Genomic DNA, 27,236 nt, shown 5'->3' on the forward strand with positions numbered 1-27,236 from the left:
AGCTTCCTGATAACCATAAAGCAAAAACCTATAGTATATATAAAAAAAAAAATGAGAAAGGAATCTAAGCATACCACTAAAGAAAGTCATCAAACCACAAAGGAAGGGAACAAGAAAAGAATAAAATAAAAGAAAGGAACTACAAAATAGCCAGGAAACAATACACAAAATGGTAATAAGTACATACAGATCAATAATTAATTTAAGCGTAAATGAACTAAACCCTTCAATCAAGAGACAGAGTGGCTGAATAGATACAAAAAACAAGACCCATCTATATGCTGCTTACAAAAGACTCACTTCAGAGGTAAGGACACACACAGACTGAAGTAAAGGGATGGAAAAAAGATATTCCATGCAAATGGAAACCAAAAGAAAGTTGGGGTCACGATACATATATCAGACAAAATAGACTTCAGAACAAAGACTGTAACAAGAGACAAGGAGGGACATTAGATAATGATAAAAGCATCGATCCAAGAAGAAAATATAACAATTGTAATTATATATGCACCCAACATAGGAGCACCTAAATATATAAAACAAATATTAACAGACCTAAAGGGAGAAACAGACAATAACACAATAATAGTAGGGGACTTTAATACCCCACTTACATCAATGGATAGATCATCCAGGCAGAAAATCTATAAGGAAACATTGGCCTTAAACACCACATTAACCAGATGGACTTAAGAGATGTGTACAGGACATTCCATGCAAAAACAGAAGAATACAAATTCTTTTCAAATGCACCTCCAAGACAGATCACATGCTAAGCCACAAAACAAGTCTCAATAAAATTTTAAAAGAGTAAAATCTTACCAAGCATCTTTTCCAACCACAACAGCATGAAACTAGAAATTAATTACAAGAAGAGAAATGGAAAAAAATGCAAACATGCAGAGCTAAACAAAATGCTAATAAACAACCAATGTGTCAACAAGGAAATCAAAAAATACCTTGAGAATAGTGAAAATGGAAATACAATATATGAAATTTTATGGGATACAACAAAAGCAGTTCTAAGAAGGAAGTTCATAGCGATACATGCCTACCTCAAGAAGTAAGAAAAAATCTCAAATAAACAGCCTAACTTTACACCTCAAGGAATTAGAAAAAGAACAACAAGCAAAGTCCAAAGTCAGTAGAAGAAAGGAAATAACAAAGAACAGAGTGGAAGTAAATGAAATACAGACTAAAAAGACAACAGAAAATATCAATGAAACTGAGACCTGAACAGATAAACAAAATTGACAAACCTTTGTCTAGACTCACCAAGAAAAAAAGAGAGGGCTCAAATAAATAAAATCAGAAATGAAAAAGGAGACATTAAAACTGACACCACAGACATACACAGATCATAAGAGGCTACTATAAACAATTATATGCCAAAAAATTGAACAACCCAAAAGAAGTGTCTTAAGTTCCTAGACACAGAGGACCTTCCAAGATTGAATCTTGAAGAAACAGAAAATCTAAATAGATTGATTATTAGTAAGGAGATTGAATCAGCAATCAAAAACCTCCCAGCAAACAAAAGTGCAGGACTAAATGGCTTCACTGGTAAATTCTACCCAACATCTAAAGAAGAAACAATACCAGTCCTTCTCAAACTCTTCCAAAATATTGAAGAGAAGGGAACACTTCCAAACTCATTTTATGAGGCCAGCATTACCCTGATACCAAAACCAGACTAGGACACCACAGGCCAATTACTACAAGAAAATTACAGGCCAATATCCCTGATGAACATAGATGCAAAAATCCTCAACAAAATATTAGCAAAATGAATTCAACAATATATTAAAAGGATCACACACTATGATCAAGTGGGATTTATTCCAGGGATGTAAGGATGGCTCAACACCTGCAAATCAATGAACCTGATATAACACATTAATAGAATAAGGGATAAAAATCATATGATCCTATTGATAGATGCATAATAAAGCATTTGACAAAATTTAATACCCTTTCATGATAAATGCTCTTAACAAATTTGGTATAGAAGAAACATATCTCAACACAATAAAGGCCATATATGACAAACCTACATGAAACATCATACTCAATGGTGAAAAGCTGAAGAAAGTATTTCCTCTAAAATCAAAAATAAGACAAGGATGACCACCCTCGCCACTTTTATTCAACATAGTATTGGAAGTCCTATCAATCAGACACAGCAGTCAGACAAGAAAAAGAAAAGGAATCCAAACTGGAAAGGAAGAAGTAAAACTGTCTCCGTTTGCAGATGACATCATACCTTACATAGAAAATCCTAAATATACCACAAAAAAAAACTACTAGAACTCATCAACGAACTTGATAAAGCTGTAGCATACAAAATATACAGAAATCTATTGAATTTCTATATACTAACAACAAATTATCAGAAAGAGAAATTAAGAAATCAATCCCATTTACAATTGCATCAAAAAGAATAAAATACCGAGGAATAAATTTAACCAAGGAGGTGATGTTTGGAAACATTTAAATAATAGTACAAAGCAGAAATATATAAATTAGATTATGTCACAATTCTTTTTTACTGTTTCTAATTCTTTACATAAAAAGAATAAGTTTGTATAAACAACAAGGACCTACTGTATAGCAGAAGGAACTATATTAAATATCTTGTAATAACCTATAATGGAAAAGAATCTGAAAACGAATACATACTTACATGTATAACTGAATCACCTTGCTGTACACCTGAAGAAACATTGTAAATCAACTATACTTCAAGAAAAAAAATAGAAAAAAAATTTAACCAAGGAGGTAAAAGTCCTGTACTCTGAAAACTATAAGACATTGATGAAAGAAATTAAATAAGATACAAAGAAATGGAAATATATCCCATGCACATGGACTGGAAGGATTAATATTGTTAATATGTCCATACTACCCAAAGCAATCTACAGATTCAATGTGATCCCTATCAAAATACTAATAGCATTTTTCAAAGAACTGGAACAAATAATCCTAAAATTTGTATGGAACCACAAAAGAAAACTTGAATAGCCAAAGTTATCTTGAGAAAGAAGAACAAAACTGGAGGAATCACTTCAAACTGTACTACAAAGTTATAATAATGAAAACACTATGGTACTGGCACAAAAACAGACACATAGACCAGTGGAACAGAATAGAGAGTCCAAAATTACACCCACACATATATGGTCAATCTATGACAAAGGAGACAAGAATATACAATGGTGAAAGGCAGTCTCTTCAATAAATGGTGTTGGGAAAAATGGACAGCTACATGCAAAAGAATGAATCTGGACCACTATCTTACACCATACACAAAATAAAACTTTACAAAAATAAACTCAAAATGGATTAAAAACTTAAGACCTGAGACCATAAAACTAGAAGAAAGCATGGGCAGCTTTGTTACATCATTCTTAGCAATATTTTTTTAGATCTGTCTCCTCAAGCAAGGGCAACAAAAACAAAAATAAACACATGGGACTACATCAAACTAAAAGGCTTTTGCACAGTGAAGGAAACAACAAAATGAAAAGGCCATCTAGTGAATGAGAGAAGATATCTGAAAACAATATACCTGATAAGGGGTTAATATCTAAAATAAACAAAAACCTCATACATCTCAACATCAAAACTACAAACAACACAATTAAAAAATGGGCAGAGGACCTGAAAAGACATTTTTCCAAAGAAGACATACAGATTGCCAACAGATGCATGTAAAGATGCTCAACATCACTAATCATCAGAGAAATGCAATTCAACACCACAATGAGATATCACCTCACACCTGTCAGAATGGCTACTGTCGAAAAGACAACAAATAAGTGTTGGCGAGGATGTGGAGAAAAAGGAACCCTCATGCACTTTTGGTGGGAATGTAAATTGGTGCAGTCACTGTGGAAAATAATATGAAGGGTCCTCAAAAAATTAAAAATGCACTACCATATTATACATAAATTCCACTTCTCAGTATTTTTCCAAAAAAAACAGAACACTGATTTCAAAAGCTATATGCACCCCTATGTTTATCGCAGCATTATGTACAATAGCCAAGATGTGGAAGCAACCTAAGTGCCTATCAACAGACAAATGGATAAAGAAGATGTGGAATATATATACAGTGGAGTATTACTCACTCATAAAAATGAATGAAATCTCGCCATCTGCAACAACATGGATGGACCTAGAGGGTAGTATACTAAGTGGAATAAGTTAGACAGAGAAAGACAAATGCCATATGATTTCACCTATATGTGGAATCTAAAAAACAAAACTAATGAACAAACATAATAAAACAAAACAAAAGACTAATAGATACATGGAACAAACTGGTAGTTGACAGAGGAGAGTGGGGTGGGGGGATGAATGAAATAGGTGAGGGAAATTAAGAAGCAGAAACTTCCACTTATAAAATAAATAAGTCACAGAGATGTAATTAATGTATGGCATAGAGAATATAGTCAATAACATTGTGATAACTTTTTATGGTCACAGATGGCAACTAGACTTACTATGGTGATGATTTTGTAATGTGTAAAAATATCGAATCACCGTGCTATATACCTGAAACTAATATAATATTGTAATTCAATTATACTTCAATTAAAAAAGAAAGGGAATTCTGATCCATGTTACAACATGGATAAACCTTAAGGACATTGTGCTAAGTGAAATAAGCCAGTCACAAAAAGACAAATACTGTGTAAGTCCATAATATGAAGTACCTGGAATAGTCAAATTCATAGAGACAGAAAGTAGAATGGTGGTTGTCAGGGGCTGAGGCAATGAGGAATGGGAGTTACTATTTAATAGGTATAGACCTTCAGTTTTTGAAGATGCAAAGAGTTCTGGAGATGGATGGTGGTGATGGTTGCACAACAATGTGAATTTATTTAATACCACTGAATTGTATCCTTAAAATGGTTACAATGGTAAATTTTATGTTATATATATTTTACCACAATTAAAAATAATTTTCAAATTACTTTTCAGGCTCTATTAAACATACCTCTTTCCTGACCTCACAAGGAGTATTGATAATCAGAAGGAAATTTTATAAACAGAGAAGAACTTGTCTAAAACAGTACATAGAAAGAAAGATAATAAGCTCATCTCAGCTGTGCACTTGGGACCTGAAAAGGGGAGAAAACAACTAAGCGACTAAAGCTGGCTTTTCATGTGGAAGTGTTTATTTTTTGTCTAGTATTAATCTTAAAAGCATTTCTTCATTTATACAAGTTCCAGAAGCATTCAAAAGGTAGTCCAGATGTCAGATCAGGAATCAAAATACCTGGGCTCTATTCCTTCCTTGGCCAAGGCTCCCTACAATCATAAAGAGCTGTTGCAGTGACTCAACGCCAGACAGGAAGCAAAAGGAGAGGAAAGACAAACAAGCCAAACAGCCTGCCATTAAATGTGAAATTATTCCTCTCCAACTTGTTTAAGCCCAGTGTGTAATAGACCTTGTTTACGTATTTCTTCTGGGGTTTCTAAATTACTTCTGCAACAACTGGGGCATAGTGAGAAGTTCAGACAGAGGCCAGCTTTCTAGAGACAGTGGATGTCTGTATATTCAGGGAGAGATTTCCACACACAGCTCCACTAATGTACATTAGCCTTGCCCCCTGACTTTCTCTATCAGAATAATGAACTTTGTTAATCAATGTGAAGTCCCTGGGGAATGTAATCAGATTCAAAGATTCAGGCTGTAGAAGGAGATACATTCTCTATACCCACACCCACACATCACTGTTAGTTTGTTTTTCTTCCAAGCCAACACCATCTGCCTATAAAATTTATGCCATGGTCACCCATCCTTCCCCACACCCCAACCCAAGCCCCTTTGTTCAACTTCAGCTCTGATGAAACAGACAAAAAAAAAAAAAAGAGTCCTCCCTATTTGTTGTAATTTCAACAACTATTGAAATCCTAGATAAAACATTTGAATTGCCATATGGCACTCTCACTGCATTTTTAACCCACTCTCCTAATTTAGGTAGAAGCATATCACCAGCTGGTAAGGGGGAAGGAAGTCTTTACATTACACTGCACAATATGCTTGGAGCAAGAGAAAGGCTGGAAAGGGAAGGATTTGTGTTAAGAAACCAAGGCAGGAGACCAGGTCCCATATGGACAAGGCCACAAGGTTAATCCCTGGATAAGCCACTTAACTGTTCTGTGTCTCAATTTATCTGCTATAAAATAAGATCTCATTATTCAATTCAAATAAAATACTTAGAGAATACTGAGGGCCAGGCACTGTGTTAGGCACTTTGACCAGACCTAACTAGTATTCCCTTTCTCAGTGCCAGTAGAATCAAAGCAAAGATACAACATCACACTGAAGGACACTACAAATAACAATGCTAATCTTTCTCAAATGGTTATTATAGAAAAAGAGACCAAGACCAGGCACACCGATATTTTCTTTGTGAGTGAAACTGCTTTCATAAGCCAGACTAGAAGGCTTTCTGATCAGTCCCTACTTTACTCTCATTAGAGTATCCGCAGAGCTGTATGACAGAAAGCAATGTGACGCATTCTTTGCTCTTCTCTTTGTAAAACGTATTCTTGAATTCTCAAGAAATCACCCACGTCGAAACTCCAACCAAGTTGCTGATTACTACTGATAAAATTTATTTATGGCACAAGTATTGCCATAAATATGTTTTTTAACTGTATAGCACAGAGAACGATACTCAATATTTTGCAGTAACCTATAAGGGAAAAGAATCTGAAAAGGGATATATATATGTATATTTATGTGTGTGTGTGTGTGTATATACGTGTGTGTGTATATATATATATATATAAAAAACCAAATTGCTGTGCTTTCCCCCTGAAACTAACATAATATTGCAAATCAACTATACTTTAATAAAAAATATGTTTTTTTAAGAAAACGCTTAGATAACAGAGACTTATTAAAGGCATGTTACTTTTAAATATGTTATTTTATTAATACACTTAATGACCAATGTTGGTATTACCGTCTCCAATTATAGTTGAGGAAACTGAGACTTTAAGAGGCTGGTAGCTTGCCAAATGTCACCCAACTAGTCAATGGCAGATATGGAATTCGAAACCAGGTCTGTATTCCTCCAATGACAACACTTATTCCCACAGCAGCAACCACTGTGCTAAGCTTCACCATACTGCCTTGCTGATGAGCTCTCCTTCCTAGATAGAGAATATGCTGAAACCTAAACTCAGTAACATAGCTTCAACCAAGACTATATCTTTAACCACTCAGTCCCAAGTGTCATGTAGGTTAGATTGAAAACAAAAAAAAATAGGAGACTTAATTAAAGCCCTGGGGTCCAAAAGTTATATTTTCCCTAACTAGTTTCTAGTGCTCCCAAAGGACAGAAGTTAATGATGAAAAACATCCCCAAGGCAACAATCTAATTCCATTCTTTCTCTAGTTCTTACCTATCTTGGCTGGTTTAGATGGCTGGAAAACAAAGCAGTTGTCTCCATGAACTCCCAGACCCCCTCTAACACTATAGTTCTTATTCTCTTTGCCCTACTTATATAGGAGAACCTGTAAAACTATAAAACTAGGTTTTAGATGCCAAATTAATCCATTTTAGTAAAAGTACCACCAATAACATGAAATTGCATCTAACAACTGCCACGTTTTAAAAATTCCTTTTAAATCATACCAAAATAATCATAGCAAAATACCAGAATCATACCAATCAATCACAAGGAATAAATAAGAACCAGGAAAGCTGAGAGGCACTCCTGTTCATAACATTTCATTTCTTTAGACCTCAGTGAAATATCTGACCAGTTGGAGAAAGCCTGACTGGACAACATGGCCTGTTGTGACTTTTGTGGTTCCTGTCCTGTGGCCTTCACCACTTGGTATATTACATCATTGGTAACTATAAAGGGAAATGCTGGTCTGGCCCCTTTAATGAACCAGAAGTTCCCAAATCTGGCAGAGAGAAAGAGATTCCTGTTATCTTATTTATCTCTTATGATAAATAATATGTCAGAAATCATGGGTTTCCCTTCCAGCAGAGCCATACATTACTTATGTATTACTTAGTTGTACCATATACCTTAGGGCTTAATATACCAGTTCAAAATTCAAAATCAACAAATGCTTATAAACTATTCAAGGGCTTTGTAAAAAATCCCAATGACTGTCTACAATGGGAAAGAAACAGGGGTTCATGACCAAATATCAAAAGACAGTCAAAAAGGGCAAACTGTTTCTGCACTGGAAAAGCAGTGTGTTTCTGACTGGCCACTGGGGAAAGCGCAAGCCCTGGATGATAGCTTCTTGATACCAGAGCTGAGATTGTGTCAGGCCCTGGGGTAGGTACTAGGGATGCAACACTGGTAATGGAGACTTTGCCCATTCAAACAGGAAAACACCTAGTAGCACCATATGGATTCTAAAATCTTCATTATGTATGAGGAAGTAGGCTATTTCCAAAACCACTTCCTTGCATACCTCTCTACACACACTCAGCTGAAGCTGGACAACAAGAAGGTCCAAGGAACGCTCAAGGAACTCAATGTCCTGCTGTACTCAACAATAGCCAATTAATGAACAGCCTAGTTTAGTCTTTAAGGGCTATACTCGCTGTCAACTCCTCCATTTTAGGGCAAAAGCAGCTGTAGACAATATATAAACAAGTAGGTGTGGCTAAGTGCCAATAAAATGTTATTTACAAAAACAGACATTACTTACAGAAACAGATGGTGGGCAGGATTTGGCCCATGAGCCCTAGTATGCTGACCCCTGCTTTAGTTCATATAAAGCAAGGAGACCCCTTTGAGAAATCAAGTTACTATTCCTTTTTCCCTCGCCCTTCTGCCCAGGACTCCTGAGAAGGAACAAAGAGCAAAGGTGCAAGGCTAGAAAGTTTCCTTCAATCAGTTATTCTCAAAATTAGAGGCTACAAAACACTTCAAAGTAAACAAGACCTGCGAATATCCATTCTACTTACTTGTACTTGTCACCATTAGAAAATAAAAATCTTCACTTGTCCAATGGAGAGACCAGAGATACTTTCTCTGGTGTGCCAGTGGGATGACACATGGTTTTTATTAAACATCATGCTATTAATTCCTGCCTGGTGCAGAAACTCAGACAGCATCCCATAAAAAACATCAAAGCCACAATTGGCCAGCAGCCTTCAGAACACCTAGAAGCTCCTGGAGGGCCACACTTTGGGAAAGTCAGTCCTGAAGGGGGCTACTAACTCCTTGAGGGTGAGACCATTACCAAAAGAAAAGAATTCTCTCTGGAGAGACTTGCCAAGCAAGTGCCTCCTTACCCAGTGGTTGGTTCAAGGCTTCAATCAGCCAGATCCTGCTGGACTTGTTAGACCTGACAAAACAACAGCAATAGCTTTGGTAATAATGCCAGATATGGACTAGGGCAAAATTGCCTGCTGTAAAGGAAATCTATATAATGGGCTCTGCCTAAGAAACATGACAATTATCTCCATACTGGCAGGGGAGCAGAAGCTGATTAAAGGCACAGGGGTAAGAGAAAGGCAAAAGGATTGGTCCTAAATATCGCCGTGGCACACCAGTATTTATGAGCTCCTTTGAATGGGGGCTGCCTAACACATGGCATGAGGGGGTCCAAAAGAATTTAAATCACAATTTGGAGAATGGCAGGTGAGTCATCAGAGCAAGGACAGGTGACCAGGCAAAAAAACAAGGCACATTAAGGCAAGGTTTCTGAGAGGGAGGGAGGAGACGGCAACTGGCAACAGGCAACACAGAGGGTTTTACAGAGAGTGAGCTGCATAGGAGATGGTGTTAGGAGGAAAGGCTCAAGGAGCAGAAGAGGGCTGAGTGCAAAGCCAGGTCAGAGCTGAGCCAGACATCAGGAAGAATCAGGTAACTACCACAGGAAGGGACCATACAGGAAAGCCCAGAGGCACAGACTTCCCATACTCACCCTGCAAGGCATAAGCACTGACCCCCTTCAACAGAGCATACAACAGAATACAGTAGAAAATTTGCTGCCCTTAGGAGCCAGAAGATCTGGGTATTGACCCCTATTTGCCACACACTGCTGAGTAACTCTGAGTAAATCACTTAACTTCTGATTTTCAATTTCCTCATCTGTAAAACTGTGAAACCATTATCTGCCCTTTGTTACTTCACCTATATAAGAGGAACGCTAATAGTACCCTGCCTGATTGGCTCATAGGGTTGTTGTTAAAGATCAAATTGAGATTGTAGGTCAAACTGTTTGGTGAACTGAAAAATACTAAGAAAGATGTTATACTTTCATTATTTTTATGAAGCAGTATTATGTATGGCATCAGTGCAAACACATAACTCCATCTAAGAATGAAACTGGTTTTAAACAAGATGTGTATTAGCCCCAAAATTCAACATTCACGGATAACTTGGGCTAAATAATGTCTGTACCACCTATGAAGCTTTCAGAATCAAAAACCGAGCAGCCTACTAAAATACGCCCCTATTTTTCTTCCTTGTTAACTAATTTACAATTTTTAGGTTTATTCTCCATCCTAAAGATGTAATTAAAAAGGCCTAGGGTCACCCTCTCCCTCATCACAATATGAAGCTTCCCTAATTCCTTTTAGCCACCTCCGTTGGCTTCAGAGAATTCTGCTTTTAAGGCTTCTACCTTGGTCTAGACAGTCTTCTCCACAGGAGCTCACAGAATAGCCCAAGATTGATGACGCCAGAAACTCTACCACAAGCTCTGGTGTATCGGTCCTGTTAGCTACCCACTCCTCTACTGCTGTTCTCCAGCTTTCAAACCTTTCCTAATGGCCACTTCCTGTGGAGATGCGTACTGATGGCTGTCCCCATTTCTCTACAGAAGACCCCATATCTCTTCTTCATTAACTCTACTTTCTGAACTACCTGTTCCTCTGAACAGCACTTATATTCTCTTTCATCATTAAAGGAAATAAAATCAAAGTGGAACAGTGGAAATATTCAGAAAATCTAAGTCTTAGCTCTACTATTGACTAGTAGCATGAAAGTTCTTAAACTCTGTAAGCCTTAGTTTCCTCATCTATAAAATAGAGATAACACTTTTCTTCCCAGATTAAGTTATATAATGTATGTGAAAGTGCCTTGTATATTATAAAGTGCTCTGTAAATATTAGCTTATGCCCATATCTATATCTATGCCCGCATCCAGGTAATTGGTCAACCTGAGTGAGATCATGTTCACAGATCCCAGCCTTGCTGTTGCCCAGCACAAACAGTACCAAACCTAAATCCCAACTCAATTTGTATTAGAGTTGCTTCTTCCTCATTCATAATTGCATTCTCTAAATTCCACATATCTAGGGGTAAGTGTTCTATTATAGAAGGTCTGTCTCTTGATCTTCTATTTCATCAAGTTCCTACTAGGCAAGGGCCAACCAGAAAAAGTACAGCAGTGACTTCAGATTTCCTGACCTTCCCCTACTCCATTCCTGCAGGTCTGTGAAATGCTTGGCTGCCTTCAGACCAACACTGGAGGTGCATTCTTGGCCAGAGGCAGTGAAGAGAAAACAATTCTTTTCTTTCACAAGCTGAAAGTGATTCTGAAAAAAATCACTGGCTCAGCAAAAAGAGATTGGTGAAGGGTAGAGACTGTTTTCGTAAGGCACAGTGACATTGCACAGAGCCCAAGAGTGGGACTGATTACTGGGTTCCCGTACTGGCTCTGTGATTAACTGTCTCAGTGACCTTGGACAAGGAACACCCCCTCTTAGGTTTGTTTCCTCATCTGAAATATGGAAGAGTTAAACAAAATGTTCTCTTAAGTCCCTTAGAACTCTATGAGTCCATTCCCAGCAAGATACTGCCCATTAATCAAAAAGAAAAGGGAACAGTTAAACAGCATCTGCTTTTCACAAAGAAAACGCAAACAAAATGCCAAGAAATCCCAGCTTTCCCTCCCCTTTCATTCTGCTGGTGCAGCCATACACTCCCTGGCTGAGCTGTTACCCAATTAGCACACTGGTACCCCTTCCAAAAACCCTGAAACACTGGGCTTGGATTCTAGAAGACAAATCACTCCAGATAAACCAAATATGGAAAGATATCAATATTTCCCATGTTAAGAACAAGAGAAATTCAGCATGGTGATAATGGTGACAGAGACATTCTCTTCAGAACTCTCTTTCCAGTTTTTTTTTTTCCTGCTTTAAGCAAAAGTTGTAAGGGGCAGCTATAAAACACCTCGCTGGCTTGTTACCCACCCTCCTCCCCCCACCTAATGAATTCAGGATGGATGAATTCAGGATTAGTCTCCATCTGTCAACTGCCACATGCATAATACATACTTTTCCAATCACAGGGAAAGGCTTTTCCACGAGAGCCTGGTGCTGGAAAGAGAGTTGGAAGCTGAAATGTGGCCCTCCTGCTTCTGGGAAGTCCTTAATGAAAACCTCTTGCAAAGAACAGCCTTGACGTTCCTAATACGGTACTATAGTGCTAGGCCTACTGCTTGCCACTAGTGAGAAATTCCATGGTGCCTAGGGATAAAAATAATATGGGGGGAGGACTTTGTCACCCTTTAGTAACGCCACATATTTCCCAATATACACTATCCACTATGTGAAAAGCAGCTGCATTTGCCGTAAGAAGTCAACAGATGAGCAGAGAAGAGGGGAGGCCTCTGGAACTGCCCAACCAGCTGGTGTAGGTTCTTGCAGCAGGAAACAAAGAGGACAGGTGGCACACCACCAAGATGTAATATACTGTCATTCTTCTGTGACAAAAATAAAACATAACCAGGCTGTAATTAAAATGGGGCTAGATTGCTCAACACGGAAACCACCTGATCCCAGCCATGATAATGGAGGAAAGAGAATGAAAGGAAACTTTCCACTAGCACAGTTCTTCACTGCCAACTGGGCCACTTCAAACAAAAGAACCCCCAGCCCCAATAAAGAACATCCACACGGTTTTAATGCAAGGTACCTGCTTTAGAGTACAGTGCAGAAAGAGCCTTGGAATGGGAAACCAGAAAATCTGATTCTGGTCCCAATTCAGACTCTAGCTCTAGATCCCTGGAAGAGTCAGTTCTCTCTCTTGGCTTCCTTTCCCTGGATATCAACTCAACAGAGTGGATGTGAAGCTTTCTAAACAACTTCCCAGTTCTGTTGTTCTATAAGGAAGAGCCAAAGGAAGGGATCAGTACATAAACCAAGCACCTCTGTTTCTCCAAGCACAATCATACCATAAAATTCACTTATTAAAGTGTACAATTAAGTGGTTTTTAGTATACTCACAGAGTTGTGCAACTAACATCACAATCTAATTTTAGAAAAATTTTACAACCCCAAAAAGAAATCCTTTGCCCATTAGTAGTCACAACATGTCCCGATCCTCTCCCCCAGACTTAGACAATCACTAACCTGACATACCTAGTTCGCTTAGTGTTTTTAGCATAATAAAGTAGCGGACTTTTAAAAATATCTGCATCTATTGATATAATAATGCTTTTTCCCTTATTCTAGTTATTTGGTATATTATATATACTATTACACTGACAGATTTTTAGATGTTAAACTAACTTTGCATTCCTGGAATAAATTCCACTTGGTTATGGTGTATAACTCTTTTTATATGTTGCTTGATTTGGTTTTGCTAGTTATTTTGTTGAGGATTTTTGCATCTACATTCTTAAGGGAATTTGGTCAATAGTTTACTTGTGATATCTTTGGTTTTGGTATCAGGATACTACTGGCCTCAGAAAATGTGTTAAGAAGTGTTCTCTTCTAACTTCTGGAAGTTTGAGAAGGATGGGTATTAATTTTTCTTTAAAGGTTGGAAGAATTCACTAGTGAAGCCATCTAGGCCTGGGCTTTTCTTTGTGGGTAGTATTTTGATTACTAACTCAATGCCTTTATTTGTTATAGGTCTACACAGACTTTCCATTTATTGTGGAGTCAATTTTGGTAGTTTGTTTCTTCCTAGATATTTGTCCATTCCATCTAAATTATATAATTTATCAGCATACAGTTTTCATAGTATTCCCATTTATTCATTTTTTACTTTTGTAAGTTTGGTAGTAGTGTCTCCTCCTTCATTCATGCTTTTAATATTTTGAGTCTTTTCTCTCTTGTCTTTGTCAGTCTAGCTAATGGTTTCTCAATGTTGTTATTTTTAAAAACCAAATCTTGATTTTTTTTTTTAATTTTCTTTATTTTAAATAGAGAAAATAGATTTTCCTATTCTTTATTTCATTTAGTTCTACTCTAACTTTATCATTTCTTTCCTTCTATTTGCTTTGGGATTCGTTTGTTCTTTTTCTAGTTTCTTAATGTGGATGGTCAGCTTATTGAATTATGATCTTCTTTTCTAACATAGGTGTTTAAAGCTATAAATTTTCCCCTAAGCACTGCTTTTGCTGCATCCCATCAGTTTTGGCACATTGTGTTTTCATTTTTATTCATTCCAAAGTATTTTCTAATTTCCCTTGTGATTTCTTCTTTGACCCACTGGTTACTTAGGAGTGTGATATTTAATTTCCACATATTTATGAACTGCCTAAATATCCTTCTGCTATTGATTTGTAATTTCATCCCACTGTGGCTACAGAACATAATTTGTATAAATAAATATATTCAGGCAAGTTTTGTGGCCTATCAGAGGGTCTGTCTTGGAAAATGTTCCATGTGCACTTAAGAAGAATGTGTATTCTGCTGTTGTGTGGAGTGTTCTACAGATGTCTGTAGAAGATCTACTTGGTTTATAGTGTTGTTCAATTCCTCTATTTACTCACTGAGCTCTGTCAAGTAGTTCTACCCATTATTGAAAGTACAGTATTGAAGTCTCCAACTATTACTGTTACATTACCTGTTTCTCCCTTCAATTCTGCCCACTTTTGCTTCATGTATTTTGGGGCACTGTTGTTAGGTGTATATGTTTATAACTTGATATCTTGCTGATATATTGACAGTTTTACCATTATAAAATGTTTTTGTTTGAATGTCATAAAAATTTTGTCTTAAAATATATTTTGTCTGATGTTTATATAGCCATCCTAAGTCTCTTTGGTTACTATTTGCCTGGTATATTTTTCCATCCTTCTACTTTCAACCTATTTGTGTCTTTGAACACAAAATGTAGCTCTTAAAAGACAGCACATATTTCAATCAATTAATCCATTTTTGATCAATTTATCCACTTTGCCAATCTCTGCCTTTCTACTGAAGTGTGTATTCCATTTACATTTACTATTACTGATAAGATAGGATTTATGTCTGCCATTTACTTTGTTTTCTAGCTGTCATCTTTTCCCTCTATTTTTCCATTACTACCTTTTGTGTTAAATAGATATTGTCTAATGTACTGTTTTGATTCTCGTGTTATTTCATTCACTATATATTTTTTAGTTATTTTCTTAGTGGCTGACCTCAAGATTAAAATTACAATATGGTTCATATTAATTTTAACTTAACTTAGAAAGCATACAGAAACATTGTTACAATATAATTGCTTCCTCCACATCCTTTGTGCTGTATTGCATGCATACTGCATTTTTATATATCATAAGATCAACAGTTTTATAACTATTACACAACACAGCTGTCATTTAAACCAAATAGAGAAGAAATGAGTTACTAAAAAACAGACAGTTATAGTGTCTTTCATATATACCTATGTAGTTACATTTACTGGTGCAGATTTAAATTACCATACATCATTCTTTCATTTCATCCTGAAGGACTCTCATTAGTATTTCCTGTAAGGCAGTTCTGCTAGTGACCAATTCTCAGTTTTGTTTTGTTTTGTTTTAATTCTGAGAATGTCTTAATTCTCCCTTTTTTAAAAAAAATATTTATTTATTTACTTATTTGGCTGCACCAGGTCTTAGCTGCGGCATGCGGGATCTTCGTTGCGGCATGTGGGATCTTTTGTAGTTGTGACATGTGGGATCTCTAGTTGCAGCATGTGGGATCTTTTCAGTTGTGGTATGCAGGAACTTTTAGTTGCGGCATGCGGGATCTTCAGTTGCAGCGTGCGGAATCTTTAGTTGCAGCATGCAGGATCTTTTAGTTGCAGCATGCAGGCTCTTAGCTGTGGGCATGCAGGATCTAGTTCCCTGACCAGGGATCGAACCCGGGCCCCCTGCATTGGGAGCATGGAGTCTTAACTGCTGAACCACCAGGGAAGTCCCTCCCTTGTTTTAAAAGAATAGTTTTGATGAATAAAGAATTCTTGATTGACATTATTTTTCTTTCAGCACTTTGAATATGTCAGTCCACTGCCTTCCAGTCTCCATGGTTTCTGATGGGAAATCAGCTCTTAATCCTATTGAGGGTTCTGTTCACCTGATGAGTTGTTTTTCTCTTCCTTCTTTCAAGATTCTCTCTTTGTCTTTGGTTTTCATCAGTTTGACTATAATGTATCTAGGTATGGATCTTCTTCAGTTTATCCTACTTGGAGTTTTTTGAGCTTCTTGGATCTGGAGATTAGTGTTGCACATCAAATTGGGGGAGTTTTGGCCATTACTTCTTCAAATATTCTATCTGCTTTTTTCTATCTTCTCCTTCTGGGACTCTCATTATGCATATGTTGATACACTTGATGGTGTCACACAATTTCTGGGATTCTGTTCATTTTTCTTCATTTTTTATCTTTCTTTTGCTTAGATTGGATAATCCCCGACTGGATTATCTTCAAGTTCTATGACTCTTCTGCTAGCTCAAATCTGCTGTTGAACCTCTCTAATGGATTTTTCATTTTAGTTATTTTATTTTTCAACTCTAGAATTTCTATCTGGCTCTTCTTTATAATTTTTAGCTTTTTATATTGTCTCTTTGGTGAAACATTGTTCTCAGGCTTTCCTTGTCTCTTTGGTGAAATACTGTTCTCAGGCTTTCCTTTAAATCTTTAGACATGGTTTCCTTTAGTTCTTTGAATATATTTATATTAGCTGATTTAATTTTTTGTCTAAATTCCAACATTTAGGCTCCATCAGGGACAGTTTCTACTGACATCTTTTTTCTTGTGTATGAATCATACTTTTCTGTTTCTTTGCATATCTGATCATTTTTTGTAGAAAATGGGGCATTTTAGACAATGTAATGTGGTACTTCTGGAAATCAGATTCCCCCAGGTTCTGTTGTTATTGTTGTTTTTGTCATTGTTTTTGTTGCTGTTTGTTTATCATATTTCTTGGACAAATTCTGTAATGTCTGTATTCCTTGTAGTATGTGGCCCCTAAAGTCTCTGCTTGGTTAGTTTAGTAGCCAGCTGGTAGCTGTTCAGAGATGTCCTTAAATGTCTTGAACCATTAAGTCTTCCACTTTTTTCTGAGGGGTTCTGTGTGCATGTTGGGTCATTTCTTTAACACTCAGCCAAGCAGTTTATAACTCTGCCTCAAGTTCAGCCATAGGAGAGAAACTGGGGCCCTCTCAGGTATTTTCTAGGCACATGAGCAGCCCTGGGCATGCACATAGCCTTCTAGATCTGCTGGAATACGTCAGAGCTTTTCAAAGCCCCCAGTAGACATCTCATTCCCCTTTTATGTTTTTGGCCAGGCTTTTGCTTGCCCTTACTGGTCTCAGTCTCAGTCACCTGTGATGTTAAACACCTCGGGGTCAGAACTTTTCCCACTGAGCTAGCTCTAAATCAGATGAAGTAATGAGAAGCTGTGTGAATGGGGCTTTCCTAGGTAGCTTCGAGACAGGTTAGATAGTGACAAGACTATAGGTCTGTGAGTTTTTGAGGAACTACAAACCCATTCTTCTCCCTCAGATGCTAAAGGCTACTGGTTTCCACAGCTACTATGGTTATGGGGCTGTGGGTTTTCAAGGCTACCACAAAGCTCTGGAGAAGGGAATGGGAGGCAGGGTAAGTTAAAATGCCACAAAACCTGCTGTTACAAAGGTTCAACATGTTTCCATCAATAAACATTCTTCAGATTGTTGCAAGCCTTTTGGTTAATTTACAGAGTTCTGAAAAAGTTGATTTTGACAATTTTTGCCAGTGTCCTTTTTGCTTTTATGGAGGAGCTGATTTTATGAGGTCTTTACCATTCGCTCCAAGTACAATCCTAAAGAAATCTTGCCCCAGTGTGGCTGAGAATTTGCCCACGATGAACACATTCCTGTGGAAGCAGAAGTTGAAAAAAGCACCAGGAAAAGTCTTTTTAAAAGATAAGCAAAAAGTTGCCAGTTGTTGCCTCTAGTGTGAAGAACTGGGGAACTGGGACACAGGAGGAGGACCTTTTGAATTTTGTACCATGTTCATGTGTTACTTACTCAAAAAACGTTTTTAATATACTTATAAAAGAAGAAGGAGGGGAGTTCCCTGGTGGCCTAGTTGTTAGATTCTGGGCTTTCACTGCTGTGGCCTGGGTTCAGTCCCTGATTGGGGAACTGAGATCCCACAAGCCACACAGCACAGCCAAAGACCCCAGGAGATATACTACACCCTATTTCTGACAAACTCTCCATTCACTTAAAGAATCTTGCTCATTATCAGGGCCATTAACTACCACAGTAGTAAAACAGATAGCTTTGACTTAGGAACTCTTCCTTCTCAGTTTATTTTTTTTTCCTATGGACAGTTGCATCCTCACAGTCTAGCTCATTTTTCTCCCCACAAAGACCCACTTAATAACATGTGATAGAATATATATCATATCCTGAACTTCTTCATAGCTCTTCTCACAACTGTAATTAAATTATTTAAGTGGGTAATCAGATGTTTAACGTACGCTCCAAGAGGGCAGAGTCCATATAAGCCTTATTCACCATTATATCTCCAGTTGCCCAGTTGTCTGACACATAGTGGGTGCTTCGTAAATCCTTGTTGAATTAAAATTAATTATTTTTACATCGTGTAGGGCTTTAGCACTTGATGCAAGCCCAATAACGTATCATGAGGGCCCTCCACCCCACTAGAAAAAAAATCAGCTCAAGATTTCCAGGATACTCTCCTGGAAAAGCATGTATCTTTCCAGATCATCGTGGGCTTTTAGGAAATTTCTACAGTTACTGATTAGAGAAGCAGGTGCCAGATTAAACAGAAGTTTTGGGTTATGCTTTTAAAAAATGATGCTATAAAAATGAAGCTGAAAAGTAATTTTCCTTCATAATTCTTAACTCTGAAAAACTGTTCTTAATAAGAAGATCAAGCCATAATCTTCCCTACCCTAACCCTATACCATTCACCATCCATAAAAAAAAAAAAAGAAAAAACCTACCAGCTTCTCGTAAATGGTCACACTGAAAGGCTGGCTTGGTTCACTTTTCCACCCTATTCCCCACAGCACTCCAGTCCAGCTACTGTGGAATCTGGTCTTCTGAGGACCTTCTATGAATATGGTAATATTGCCTCCACCAAATTCCATTTGACACTGCTTCATATCTACTAACAGCAGTACCATACGACATACTCATTACATTGATCTGAGCGACTCTACAGAATATCTAAAATACAGTCTTCCCTCATTATGTGTGGGGAACTGGTTCCAGGACCCCTGCAGATACCAAAATCCACAAATATTCAAGTCCCTTATATAAAATGGTGTAGTATTTGCATATAACCTACCCACATCCTCCTATTACTTACAATACCTAATATAATGTAAATGCTATGTAAACAGTTGCTAGCATGTGGTAAATCAAGTTTTGCTTTGGGAACTTTCTGGAATTTTCGATCCCCCATTGGTTAAATCCAGAGATGCAGAACCTGCAGATACAGAGAGCCGATTGCAACTTCATGTCCTCCAAGTCACTGATTAACTATCACCAGGATAATGACAGGATATCTGTTGACTGAGAATGTATATTATATCACCAACTCCTCCCTGCACACCATAGCACTACACTCAGTCCAAAGGGATTAAAAGCTTTGGTCTCCCTCACTATAGAGCTATTCAGGACAGAACTGAAGGGCACCAGGTTGGCACCTCTCAAGAAGCATTCACCAAGCAGATAATCAAATAGGCTAGCATGATTCAAGTCATCTACTCACACTGGACATATCAGTTGGATTTTCCCTTTGCCCGCTCTCCCAGAGTAAAGATGAACTGGCTCCAAAGTTTACGATGGAATCAATTTAGGTTGCTTGACTATTTGTGCAAGACAGTGGCAGCCCAGAAAACAGAATGAGAAAGCCAGGAGGAGCCCTAAAGCTCACTGACCAAACTTCTAATTTTAGAAATGGGAAAACTTAGGTTTGCAAAACTAAAGACTTACTCAGAGTCATACAGCTAGGAAGTGGCACAGTTGGAACTAGTACCCAGGTTCCCTGTGTGCAAAGCTAGAGATGGCTCCACTAAATATATTCAATATCAAATTTGCCTCAAAGATGGAATTGACCCATCCTTTCAGGAAAGCAATTACTTACCAAATATGTGCTCCGGTTGCCAAAGCAAGAGCTGAAAAGGTACCCTAAAAAGTAACCTTAACGTAAACATCTAAAACTCTTGTCTTTAAAAGTATAGAATGTAAGAAAGTGACATTTTTGCATTCTTTTAAGACATAAGTTTTCATTAGTCCAAGACAGCCTGTGTATTTGTGGTTGTACATGTGTATGTGTGGGCTTAATGATAAAATTCCTTTTTTCTGACATCTGTTTTATACATATAAACATACATACATATAAAGTATGTTATCCTTGGTTTTTGAAAGGCTATTTTAAAATTTTGTTTAAATTTTTATATTTAATTAATGCTGTCAATATACTAATATAATGTAAAAATTTATGTAGGTATAAATTAAGATCCTATAATGAGGTTACTCATTCCTTTCCCAAATGGTTAAACTACAATATGCATGAAGAAAAATCATGGAATGTTAGATCTGAAAGTGGGCTTATAGATCCCCTACCCACCCTTACCTTTGGGCTCCTCACCAAGGGCCCCAGCAAATGACTTACCAAGGTCACAGATCCCATTAGTAGCAGAACCATCACCATACCCATCATGTCTAGGGTTTTTTCCCACTATACCATCATTCTGCCTCTGTTCATTTGCAGCATCTAGTGTGCTTCCCTAGAGAAATCTCTGTCTGGAGACTATCACCTTCTATTTTCCTAGCCCATCAGAATCCAAGACTCCTAGACTGTTAGAAATAGATCATCTAGCTCAGGCGTTGCAACCTGATTGAATCCAGGCTGTAAATATATTTCATTTAGCTATCACATTTTTAAAGAAAGCGAAGGCTTTTTTACATGGGATGAGGCTGCTGTATTTTACCCCAATCACTCCAGCCCTATTAACCCACTTCCAATAGCTTCATGCTTTTCTGTTTTCTCCTTGGCCACTGACAGCATTTGGGCCTGCAAACCCTGAATCCAGAACAGGCATAAGTAGCAGCACACCAGAGTAAAATTAGTTGATGGAAAATGTGAAATATGGCATTATGTTTTAGCAATAACTATATTCACTGCCTTACCAATAAAAAAATCCATTTAGGTTAACTACTCGTATCAGAGGTCTGCAAACTACAACCAATGAATCAAACCCAGCCCACAGCCATTTCTGTATGCCCCCGCCCCAGATGAGCTGAGAATGGTTTTTATATTTATAAACAGTTGAAAAATTCAAAGGAAGAACAATATTTTTGTGACGTGAAAATTATGTGAAATTCACTTTTCAATGTCAATAAATAAAGTTTTATTAGAACACAGCCACTCTCATTTCATGTACGTATTACCTATGGCTGCTTTCTCACAACAACGGCAGTTAAGTAATTGCCACAGAGACTGAATGGCCCTCAAAGCCTAAAATATTGCCCTTTACAGAAGAGGTCTGCTGACCCCTGAGCTATATCAAAGAAAATTTAAAGTTCCTAATAAATTGCTAAAAAGTCACAAATATTTGTTTAGAATTGGAACATCTTACACATCACTCTCAGATGAATCTTCCTAAAACACAGCTCAGACCATGTCTCTCTCCTACCAAAAATGTTTTTAATACTCCCTGCCTATAAAGAAAAGTCTGAAGTACTTAACAGGTCCTGCACAGTCAAGACCTCAACCTTCTATTCCAACCTTATCTCCCAAACTTCTCTTCCTGCACCATATATCCCAGATGACTTGAATTATTTGCTATCCTTTTACATTCTCTATGTCATTCCTACTACATGAAATGCCCTGTCCTGAATACAGTTCCATGCAGTAAAATAAGCAGGGCTTTTAGAGTCAGGTCTGGGCTCTAATTCACTCTTGCCCTTATCAGTTGAGAAAGTTACTTAACGCCTCTGAACTTCAGTTTTCTCATATATAAAGTGGGAATAATAATCCTTGCCTCATAAGGCTCTTACAAGATTTTAATTCCTGGCATATAGGAACAACTAAACAAGTGATAAGTGTTATTAATTCTGTCCAATTACAATGCTACTTCCTCCTTTGCTTTTCCTTGTCCTTCCACAGGGAAATGACCTCTCCCTCTAATGTCGCATACCATGGTGTCCACCTGTCTCACTCTATGGCTCTGATCCATATCTACTACCTTATATGATGGTGATCTCTACATATATCTTACCTCCCCTACTAGTCTGGGACCTCCTTGAGGGCAGGATCCCATCTGTGACTTACTCTGTCACATCTGTGACAGCCCTGAGAACAATGGCTTGAATTTAGTATGTGCACGAGTATTTATGGAATGAATGATATGTGTTCACTGAACTATATAACATTTATTAGGTGTATCATGTTGTGTTGGGATATAAGCAGAGGCTATATCACTTGTTCTAAATAATACCTAGCCTAAGTGTGTAGAAAATATTCAAACAACGCCAGGGACCAAAGCTGCCTATATAAAAACAAAGAACAAACAGAAAAGTGTGCAGTATATTCACCTTTCAGAGTGCCAGTGTTTTTATTTTTCACTGGCTTAAGTTATAATCACCATTTTGTACTCCAACAATTATGAATAGATCACATTTAAGGGGGGGGAGGGAATGAATCACTTTCCCAAGGAAGACATATTGAATATCATTCATAACATCAGTTACCTCTGAGCACAGATCTAAGAAGATCTAAATATCCAAACAGGACCTATATTTAATAAGTTAATCATCATACACAGTTGTGACTAAAACCTTATCTAGAGCTCTGTACAAAATCAGACACAAGCAGGAAATCAAGTTCCAACTAGCTTAACAACTTTAACAAAAACTGCAGCTGGTTTTTGTGGCATGATGCACTAGGTTTCACTGGTTCCTAGAAACACTAGCCAGTTGATTTGATGGTCAATTTAATAAGTTAAATAAAAAGGTGCCAATAATTCTTCTTTACTTTTAATGCCAGACTCCAAATGACAAAATGAATCCACACACATATATACAAAATTAATTGCTGAGACACACCAATGTAGGGAATGACATTTTCCAACAAGATGACAGCAAAAAATATGTTTCCAACTACTTCTGCTTATGTATTTCCCTTTAGAAATCTACCGAAAAGTACACATTCACCAGCAGATATATTATTAACCTGAAGATGTATTATCAACAACTTACAATATTTAGCCATTTCCATTTACAAAATACCTTCATAATCCATTAACTCCTTTGAGCCTCGTAGCAACTCGGTGAGGTGCGTATAATTACCCCCATTTTATATATGAAGTAAATGATTTGTGCCTTCTTATCCCAAAATGGTGAAGCCAAGATTGTAGCCCAGGTCTTCTAAATCCACTTCCAGTGCTCTCTCTTCCTTTTTCCTCCACACAAAGCAAAAGTATACCTTTGTTTTGCATCTACCTCACTTACCCTCAAAATGTCGCCCAGCTAGCCCAGTGTGAGGAAACAGAGTGGGAGTATAAACATTACTGTGGTCAAGACAGTGGGAAACATCCCGCCTTTGCCTCTAGCTAATCACATTTTTAGAATCATGCAACTTAAAGGAAAGAAATGGAGTGTGGGTTAGCTGCTGGGTTTTACTTCCTAACTGTCCTATTTTTGGCTTTCTATGTATACTCAGAAAGGGAAAACCACCATAAATATCAAGAAGCCCCCTGAACCAAAATAACTCTTGGATCTTTTGCCCATATGCAAAGGTTTAAGCCTGCATAATTGTTGACTCTTACCACGTTTAATCTCAGAAAAGGAAAGAATAAAAACCGCAACTTGCCCCTCGCTTAGAAAACTTTTGCCCTTCCTCAAGCATTTTATTGAACTGTTTATTTTCTCTTAAGAATCCTAATCTCTCTGATATTCCTCAGCTGCTCATTTTTTAGCACAAACACTTTCAGCTTACCCTACACTTCACAAAGCCAGTCCCTTCCAGGGGCTTAGATGAGCTTCATTTGACTATGAATACTGCACCAAGCAGTTTACTGAAACAAGTAAATAAAAAGAAAATCCAAACATTCCCCCTTTTCCTTTCAGGAACCCCCACCTTTCTAACTACTTTTGTGGTACAACCTGCATATGTTTAACCTCTCAATGAACTCTATTAAGTGGCAACACACCCCAAAGCCTGGCCTAAAGTTTCTAAGGATCAGCATTTCAAATACCCCATCTTTCAGGTGCTGCCAAGAGTTTACTCTTGTTCAGACTGCAATAAGACAAACCATTATATGATCGAATTCAGTCAAACAACCAGCAGGAACTTGGAAAACTTCTATTCTGACCAAAGTGGGCAGACAACATATGTAGGGAAGGCACAGACTCCAAGGGGCAAATCAGGAGAGCTACACAACAAACACCCCTGCGCTGCGGCTCCCAAGCCTTTCTCTCTGCTCTTGGTTGGCTGCATTTGCCTTAAGGTCCCCACGCTGGACCAGACACAGTATTTGTGGGATAAATCCACTCAGAAAAAAGTTATAGGCATACAGAATATATTTGCCAGTGACTTTGACTTTATTTTTCATAATCATCTTTCAACCAAGAAGAGAAAAAATGAATTATATCCACCCATTCACTAACCTCCATTCTTCTGGGTATATACTTTGGCACAATGGATTGGTTTGCCTGCACTCTTGTTGGGGATGTTTATTATTCTTTCTCCTACCCCAAGCCTTCTGCCAACTAGCAGAAATAAAAACTCCATACACAGTGGGGAAGCAGGGGAGGGTCCCACAGCTGTTAACCGTGACCACTGGGAAAGCCAAGCTAGGTGAGGTTCCTTCAGCCAGATGACTCCCAACCTGAGCTCTCTACTATGCTCCCAGGGGGCCGGGTTCCTCCTGCCAGGGACTAGGCAGGTCTTTGTTCCACCCTCGAGGAGAATTCAGTGGCATGTGATGTCATTTAATAATTCTGAACTTACACCGACCTTGACCAGAACCATAACTCAGTAACTTAAAGAAAAAAAATCACTGGGGCAAAGGTGCTTTCCTTAGAAAATAACTTGCCATCTGAAATTTTTTTACTGCCCCCATACTTACCTATAGCAACCAGAGGCCAGGCAGGAACAAAACCCTGACTCAAGCTGCTGGCCTGAATTCCCAATTCTTTAGGAGGTCCTAGGGCAGTTCCTCAGTCAGCTTGGATGTCCCTTTGCCTCATACATGGGTAGAAACATGTCTGACAGTACAAGCAGACTGTCCCTTTGGAACAACAGTCTGACAAGAAAGGATAGTTGCAGAACAAGACGGTCCCTGGGACAGCTACAGATCCTGTCTTATAAAGCCAAGGACACTAAAGGGAAAAGCCCCAATTCTAGTTGCAGCCACCACCTTCCACTTCTACTGACCCCACTCCAAAGTGTCCGGAAACCCATTCGCCTCAGACACCTGGGCTGGGAATCACCCTAAATCCCCCCTTTCCCCGTGGTGTGGAAGAGCTCAAAGGCCAGAGCCACCGACTCGAGGAAACTGCTCATCGAAGCCTTCCACTTACTTCTCATTGCGCTGATAAGCGCGTTGCCGTCTTTGATCACGTCTTTGATGAATTTATTGGTCCTCTCCAGTTCCTGCTCATAACACTTGAGCCTCTCGCGGAAATCAGGGCTGTCCAGGTAGCAGTCGCTGAACTCCAGCGGGGGGTGCCCCATGGTTCTGATGGCGGGGATTGGAAGGAGAGAGGAAAGACACAAAGACCAAGAGCATCAGTGGCACAGTACAGGGAGAAGATGGGGTGCGCAGAGTGCAGGACCCGCTCAGGAAGCTGTAGCCTCCCTCTCTTTGGAGGACAGGTACCTGTTCAGATGAGATTCCTGGGGACAGCTGGCTGGTCTGTACCGGAAACGGGCGGCCTGGCGATTGCTTCAGGTGACTGGGAGGGCTAACTAACGCAGTCGGATCCTGGCGGGGTGCTGCCTAGCAAGCAGCTGGCCCCCTAGTCATCGCCCCCCTTACCGGCGACAGAAACTGCAGCTCAGCTCTCCTCCGGAGACCGGCCAGATCCTTCCTGAGCAATTGCAAACGTGACACTTCAGCCTGCCCAGGGTGTGGGCGGGGGTGAGCGCCGGGGGTGGGAGGTGCCTCTCCTTGCTCCCAGTGGCGGAGCCAGCTGAAGATTTCCTTTGCTGAACTCCGCGGGCAACCCTAATTGCACTGTCCCCTCCCCCTTCTTAAAGCCAGCGCCTCCGCCCTGCCCCGGTGAAGCCCTCGTACCGAGCCTGGGGACTCGGGTTCCTTCAACTGTATCTTACTTGCACCCTAGGGTCTCGTTACCAGAGTCCTCCGTCTCCCAAAATTCTTCCTGGTCCAAGGGAGCCGGCCTGCTGTCCTGTTAAGCTCCGGAAGGGTTAAGCCGGGACGGCAATGAAACGTAGCCTTCCTCCAAAGACGCCCAAGCGGGAAGAGGAGGGCAACGGCGCGACGCACAATAGCTGCAGTAGCCCGACGCTTCCCTACGGAAACTGGGGAGCAGTCAGCGCCCTAGACTCCAGCTGGAAAGCGTGGCGGCCTGGGAGATGTAGTCTTTCCGTTTCACGCCCGGTGACTCCTCCCTGCGATCGCCCCACCACCCCGCCAGGGCGGTGGCTCTCGCCGAAAGGCATTCCCAGCCCGCCCCAGCTAATAGCTGTCCCGGCCCAGCATCAAGGGGCAGGTGCACCGCACTAGAGTCTACCTGGAAAGCTTCCAAAACTGGAGCGAGCAAGAACCCGGGAGGGATCGACTGTGGGAGGCTGTCTCTCACTTCTCATTGTTTGGCTGGACTGTTTGTGGTTTTTCCTTCCTCTCTTTCCAGACTCCCTCTGACCAACCCACTTCTTTTCCTCTTCCCTTTCCCATTTCTACGGGTCCTAGAGCTCTAATTCCCATGGGCCTTCTACCTGAAGGGTTGACTCCTGCCCTTGGATCTCCATGTTAAGCTCAGAACCTCCTGCCAGAGAAAGGGAGGCCATAACTAGGAGTTCATTTTTCC

At 39.1% G+C, this 27,236-nt stretch overlaps 1 protein-coding gene across 4 annotated transcripts in view; it reads right to left on the reverse strand.

The window, feature by feature from the left end:
• Window positions 1–26,781, reverse strand: part of OPHN1 (oligophrenin 1) — a 599,884-nt gene extending 573,103 nt beyond the window's left edge. Inside the window, exons 1-3 of one of the 4 annotated variants that reach the window (XM_059910818.1) lie at window positions 26,540–26,781; window positions 26,063–26,273; window positions 25,764–25,921 (exon numbers count right to left, since the gene is read on the reverse strand). In XM_059910818.1, coding sequence (XP_059766801.1) covers window positions 25,764–25,917 — 154 coding nt within the window. In that variant the 5' untranslated portion in view covers window positions 25,918–25,921; window positions 26,063–26,273; window positions 26,540–26,781. The other 3 variants (XM_059910821.1, XM_059910820.1, XM_059910817.1) reach the window with 3 other exon arrangements.
• Between the last annotated feature and the right edge of the window lie 455 nt (window positions 26,782–27,236).

The sequence above is a fragment of the Balaenoptera ricei genome, chromosome X, assembly GCF_028023285.1.
Source record: "Balaenoptera ricei isolate mBalRic1 chromosome X, mBalRic1.hap2, whole genome shotgun sequence".
Classification (NCBI taxonomy): domain Eukaryota; kingdom Metazoa; phylum Chordata; class Mammalia; order Artiodactyla; family Balaenopteridae; genus Balaenoptera; species Balaenoptera ricei.